The 6484-nt window shown below is 51.5% G+C and overlaps 1 protein-coding gene across 2 annotated transcripts in view; it reads left to right on the top strand.

Moving 5' to 3' along the window:
• Positions 1–6484, top strand: part of CACNA1F (calcium voltage-gated channel subunit alpha1 F) — a 27267-nt gene that overhangs the window by 12811 nt on the left and 7972 nt on the right. For both annotated transcript variants that reach the window (XM_008074651.1, XM_008074649.1), the window contains exons 22-32: positions 425–484; positions 624–730; positions 819–906; positions 1379–1486; positions 1571–1623; positions 3034–3180; positions 3921–4122; positions 4219–4377; positions 5204–5314; positions 5556–5639; positions 6401–6421. In XM_008074651.1, coding sequence (XP_008072842.1) covers positions 425–484; positions 624–730; positions 819–906; positions 1379–1486; positions 1571–1623; positions 3034–3180; positions 3921–4122; positions 4219–4377; positions 5204–5314; positions 5556–5639; positions 6401–6421 — 1140 coding nt within the window. The remainder of the gene's footprint in view (positions 1–424; positions 485–623; positions 731–818; positions 907–1378; positions 1487–1570; positions 1624–3033; positions 3181–3920; positions 4123–4218; positions 4378–5203; positions 5315–5555; positions 5640–6400; positions 6422–6484) is intronic.

Below are 6484 nucleotides of genomic sequence, written 5' to 3'. Positions count from 1 at the left end.
TGGCCACTGCGCTCCAGTCTGGGCGACAGAGTGAGACTCCAACTCAAAAAAAATAAAATAAAAAATAAAAATAATGGCAACTGCTGTAGTGCCAGTCTTTACTGTGTGTACAAGTCCCAGGGAGGAGATCAGTATTTGGCTGAGGAGGAAGTAGGGTTCAGAGAGGTTAAGCAGGCTGGGGGTGCCCATATAGCTGGGAAAGGCGGAGAAGTTCAATCTTATATCCTAAACTTTCAGATGGTCAAGTCTTGTGCCTTGTAGAGAAGCCCTAGATGATGAGGAGGGAGAGAGAGAGAGAGAGGGAAGAAGGAGGGAGAGACAGTGAAACTCATATAGAGAGGTACATGCACAGATGCACGCACACACACACCTATGATCCCCCTCAGTCATGACTCAGTGGCTCCTCCTCTTTCTCACCTCCCAGATTCTAGGGTACTTTGATTATGCCTTCACCTCCATTTTCACTGTGGAGATTCTACTAAAGGTGACTAATGAGCCCCCAGTCATATCCCAGCACACTCCCCACCCACCCCCAAAGCCCACCTCTCCTGTCTCCATCCCCTCCTCCCCCAGCCCCACCGTCCCCAGGTCTGGAGTCTAGCCTGATGTTCTCCTGTTCCCAGATGACTGTGTTTGGGGCCTTCCTGCACCGTGGCTCCTTCTGCCGTAGCTGGTTCAATCTGCTGGATCTGCTGGTAGTCAGCGTGTCCCTCATCTCCTTCGGCATCCAGTGAGTGACACCCCATGCCCACCCATTCCTTCCATAACCAGGGCACGTTACGAGCCAGTGCCTGAGGATTGCCCCCTCGCCTCCCCAGCTCCAGCGCCATCTCAGTGGTGAAGATTCTGCGAGTACTTCGAGTACTGCGGCCCCTCCGAGCCATCAACAGGGCCAAGGGACTCAAGGTAACCCCATCCCACCCAAACTCACAGGGCCCACACCCTACCCTGCCCCTGGGCCAGGACCACTGGTCAAACTGACCATGCGCACTGAGGCATGGCCACACAGCCTAGACCTGACATGTAAACACACGTCCCTGACCACCAGCCATGTGTTCTGACCCTTATTTCTTACAAGTGACCATAAGTTCCTTAGACCTTAAGACCCTCATTTCTTACAAGAGACCCTCTTTCTCTGACCCAGATCCTGGACATGTGACCATATATTCTTGCCTGGCAAGCACTTATTCTTGGTTGGTGCCCACACATTCCTGTCCCATATCACTGCCTCTTAACCACATGTCCCTAATCACACATCCCTGACCTGTGACCACATGCCCGCAGCCCAAGTCCCTGAGCCACATCCATGACCAGAGTCCCCACCCGATGGCCGCTGTGGCCTGCATTGTCCATTAGCCATATGCTTGGGTGCCCGCAGCACGTGGTACAGTGTGTGTTCGTGGCCATCCGGACCATCGGGAACATCATGATTGTCACCACCCTCCTGCAATTCATGTTCGCCTGCATCGGCGTGCAACTCTTCAAGGTGGGGGAAACGCTGGAGAGAAGCCCAAGCAGGTGTGGGCGAGGGGTGACGGGTGAACCTGTTTGACAGATGTCCTCCCTGCAGGGGAAATTCTACAGTTGCACTGATGAGGCCAAACACACGCCCCAAGAATGCAAGTGAGTGCTGGGATCCTGCCCTCCACGGAGCTCAGGCCCCGTCCCTAAGGCTTAGAACCCCGAGATCCCACCAAGGCCCCAAGATACACCCCCAGAACTCTCCTGAGAACTGCAGAGGACTTTAGATCTCACCAAGTCCTCGGCAGTCCCCAATACCTCTCCCGAGCCCCTCTTCACAATTCCCAGAGTTGCCTACATTCCACTCTAGAGCCCTAGCAATCCCCACCCTCGCCCCAGTCCCTGTTTCCCATCTTGAGACTCCTGTAGGGGGCAGTAGGTAAAAGCTTGGGCTGTGCAGTTCAGCATATCCACGTTATGAGACTTGGGGACATTTTGAAACCTACTGAGTCCCATTTTGTTCACCTGAAAATGGGGGATAAACTGCCTATCTCACAAGGTTGTTGCGAGGAGTAAATGAGTTAATACATGGAAAATGTACTACAAAGAATGGAAAGTCACTATATGGGCACAATGGCTCACACCTGTAATCCCAGCACTTTGGAATGCCAAAGCAGGAGGATAGCTTGAGGCCAGGAGTTCAAGACAAGACTTGGCAACATAGCGAGACCCTGTCTCTACAAAAAATAAAAATTACCCTTGCGTGATGGCACACACCTGTAGTCCCAGATGCTCGGAGACTGAAGCGAGAGGATCACCTGAGCCCAAGAGTTCAATATTACAGTGAACTACAATTGTACCACTGCACTCCAGCCTGGGCAACAGAGCGATACCCTGTCTGTAAAAAAAAGTAAAAATAAAAGTTACTATATGGAAAGCCTAGCAAGGTACTGGCATATAGTTAGTGCTCATAAATGTAGCCAGGCGCAGTGGCTCACACCTGTACTCCCAGCATTTTGGGAGGCGGAGGCAAGGGGATTGCCTGAGCCCACGGGTTCTCAAGACTAGCCTGGGCAACTTGGTGAGACCTCATCTCTATAATAAATTTTTTTAAATAGCCAGGTGTGATGGCGCAAGCCTGTGGTTCCAGCTACTTGGAAAGCTGAGGTGGAAGAATCACCTGAGCCCAGCACCCCAGACTGAGTGACAGAATGAGACTCTGACTTAAAAAAAGGAAAATACTGGCTATTATTCATTTTATTCTTTCCTAGCTGGAGATGATGATGATGCTGACATGGTGCCAACTATGTGCCAGACATATCTATTATTTAATCCTTGTGACAGGCCAGCAAATAGATTCTATTATTATCATTATTTCATAGCGGAAAAAAATGAAGCCCAGAGAGGTTAAATGCACAAGGTCACCCAGTTGGGATATGAAGGGGCAGGATTTGAACCCAAGTTACCTAGCTCCACCGCTGTGCCCTGATGCTTCCATGCTAGAGACCCTAGACCCTTTTCCCCAGCCCCCCACCCCTCCTCGCCCACCTAGTCTGTCTTAAACATCCACAGGGGCTCTTTCCTGGTGTACCCCGATGGAGATGTGTCACGGCCCCTGGTCCGGGAGCGGCTCTGGGTCAACAGCGATTTCAACTTTGACAATGTCCTTTCAGCCATGATGGCCCTGTTCACTGTCTCCACCTTCGAAGGCTGGCCTGCGTGAGGAGCAGAGCCTCGGGGATGGCAGGGGACTGGGAAGGAGTCTCCGTGGGATTTGGTTGGGATCTCCTGGAAATGAGTGGGAATGCAGCTTGGGAACTGAGCAAGGTTTCTGGATAAGGTTTTCTGGAGACATGGGTGTGTCAGAGGACTGGGTGGGGTTTCCCAGAAGTTGGTCGGGGGTTCTTTGGGGACTTAAGTGAAGTGCCTCCAGGAATTAGGTAGGGGTCTCTGAGGAACTAGGTAGAAGTCTAGAGAGGACTGGGTAGGGTTTGAGGGGACTGGGTGGAGGTCTGGGGGGATTGGAGAGGGTCTCCAGAGAGCTGCACAGGTCTTTGGGGGTACTAGTTGGGGATGGAGTGGGATGTTCAAGTTGATGGTACAGGAGACTTACAGATCTTTGGTGGCTTATAGAGGAGTTCTGGGGAGGTGCATAGGGGTCTCCAGGTGGTTGGAGAAGGGAATTTGGAGATCTCTGGCAACTTGGGGGATTTCTGGGTCTTTGAGGGCCTGTCTGGGGGTCTCTGGGGACTGGGATTGAGGATTTGGGACTCTTTGAGGGCCTGGTGGGGATCTCTTGGAAGTATGTATGAAAGTCTCAGGTGGCTGGGTCAGGAGATTTAGGGGTCTTTGGAGTGCCACGCAGGGGATTCTGGGGTGTTTGTGATAAGTGATCTGGGGGCAAGTGTGGGAAGGCTGGGATATTCCCTCACCTGCCTCTATGCCCTCGGCTTCTACAGGCTTCTCTATAAGGCTATTGACGCACATGCAGAGGATGAGGGCCCCATCTATAATTACCGTGTGGAGATCTCAGTGTTCTTCATTGTCTATATCATCATCATTGCCTTCTTCATGATGAACATCTTCGTGGGCTTTGTCATCATCACCTTCCGTGCCCAGGGCGAACAGGAATACCAAAACTGTGAACTAGACAAGAACCAGGTGACCTATGACCCCGACCCTCTACTTATGGCCACCAGCCCCTCCCCACTTGCCTTGGGACCCCACTGCTCACTCATGACCCACATCACTATGCAGCGCCAGTGTGTGGAATACGCTCTCAAGGCCCAGCCACTCCGCCGCTACATCCCCAAGAACCCGCATCAGTACCGCGTGTGGGCCACTGTGAACTCTGCTGCCTTTGAGTACCTCATGTTCCTGCTCATCCTGCTCAACACAGTTGCCCTAGCCATGCAGGTCTGAGGGCCCCACCTGACCCCTGCCAGACCCCTGACCCTATTCTCTCCACACGATCCCTTGGGAACCGTTAAGAATACTTTAGGCTGCAAGTAACAAAACCTCCCAACTGACAGAGTTAAGCTATAAAGACATCTGCCACATTTCTTCAAATCAAAGGCCAATAGTCGTATATTGTATTCAGATTTCAGAGATGTAAGAATGTGAAAAACAAAATGACCAGTGACCATTGCAAGCTGCCATCAATCATAAAATGCACCCCAATTTCAGAGATTCCAAAATGTAAAAACATGTGCATCCTGGCATCAGTGAACTATGATAATTGCCTCACCTAATGAGAAATGCAGATAGGCTGTTTACTCATTGGTCATCAGGGACCCAAGTTGTCTATCCTTCTGCTTCACCATTCTTAGCAAGTTAGCTTTCATTCTCTTGGTTGTTGCTTCCTGATCACAAGATGGCTGCCACAGCTCCAGGCATCCAGCCACATTTAAGGCAGAAAAAAGAAGGGAGGGTTGTGCCAGGGACCTCTCCTTATTTGAGCCTTTTGTTGGGAAGCAAAATATTTTTCACAGAAGCTGCCAACCAGCAGCAGACTTACATTTATGTCTAGTTCGTCAGAACTGCCCTTACTTACTGCAAGAAAAGCTAGGAATCGAGAACTGGACTCTCCTGTATCCATGGTAGGAGGCAGACTGTTCAAGGGTTTTGGCCAACTCATAGTTCTACTGCATCCCCATACTCACCTCAGCCCTGGCCAGGGAATATTTGGTTGTGGATGGAGGGTCTTGGCCTCAGCTCTGTCCCCTCCTGATTTCTTCCCCAGCACTATGAGCAGACTGCTCCCTTCAACTACGCCATGGATATCCTCAACATGGTCTTCACTGGCCTCTTCACCATTGAGATGGTGCTCAAAATCATCGCCTTCAAACCCAAGGTGCTCCCAGCCCTGGCCCCATCCCTCTGGGTGAATTCCTTGGGGATGGAGACATTGCAGAGCTCTCAGGGGGGCAGTACTCAGGGAGTCATGAGACTAGGGAGTGAGACAGATCCAGGTGCAGGCCCACCAGGTGGTCCAAGTCAGACCTTGCCTCCCCAATGCCCTCTACCGCTACCAGCCCCCTGCCCTGGTTTGCTAGCTCAGAGAAGAGAGGGCACCACTTTCCTCTTGCTTACAGCATTACTTTACGGATGCCTGGAACACGTTTGATGCTCTTATTGTGGTGGGCAGTGTAGTGGACATCGCCGTCACTGAAGTCAATGTAAGGACTGGCCTTTGCGCTAACCCACTCTCCCCCTAAAAACCTCTATCCCAGGACTCCCCTTCACATAGATGGGTGGCTCCCACTCACATCCTCCCCACTCCTGGAGACTCAGTGCCCATCATTCCAGCTCTATCTCCTCTGAGCCCTTCTACCAGCTTCCTCATTCCATTTGACAATCTACCCACTGGCTCCACCTCTCCTGAGATGCTTCTCCTGTTTTATCTGTTATCTCTTTCATTGCCTCTACATCTTCCTCCACTGGCTCCATCATCTCCACTGACTCCTGCTCGGGCTCCGTCATTTCTGACTACTTCATTGGCTCCATTTCCTCCACCAACTCCACCGTCTCTGACACCGGCTCTTTCGTGGCTCTGTTATCATTGACTATACCATTGGCTCCATCATCTTCTCCACTGGTTATGTTGCCTCAACTGACAATGCTGCTGCTTCCATATCTCCATCACTGGCTCTCCATCGGTTCCTTCATCGGTTCTCTCATCTCCATCCTCTCCACACCATTGGCGCCATCACTTCCTCCACTGGCTCTGACGTCTCTCCTTGTTCACCTCCTTTGCCCTCTCTTCCCCCTTCCACTCCCATTACCAACTTTTTTCACAACCATCTTAATCCACTACCACATAACCTTCCCCATTGTTCCCTGCATAATGTCCCCACCATCATCCCCTGTGTCTGCTCCATCATTTTCCCCTTGTTCATTTGGGCCTGTGATGTCATCATCTTCTCTGTCATTTCTCTAGAATGGTGGCCACCTTGGCGAGGTAGCCCTCCCACACCAGGGACTCTTTGCTTCTCCCCCCTCCTCTCCCCCCCTCCTCTCCCCC

Source organism: Carlito syrichta, unplaced genomic scaffold (genome assembly GCF_000164805.1).
Source record: "Carlito syrichta isolate Samal-C Ts95f unplaced genomic scaffold, Tarsius_syrichta-2.0.1 Scaffold316816, whole genome shotgun sequence".
Lineage (NCBI taxonomy): Eukaryota > Metazoa > Chordata > Mammalia > Primates > Tarsiidae > Carlito > Carlito syrichta.
This window is presented reverse-complemented; position numbering and strand designations above follow the sequence as displayed.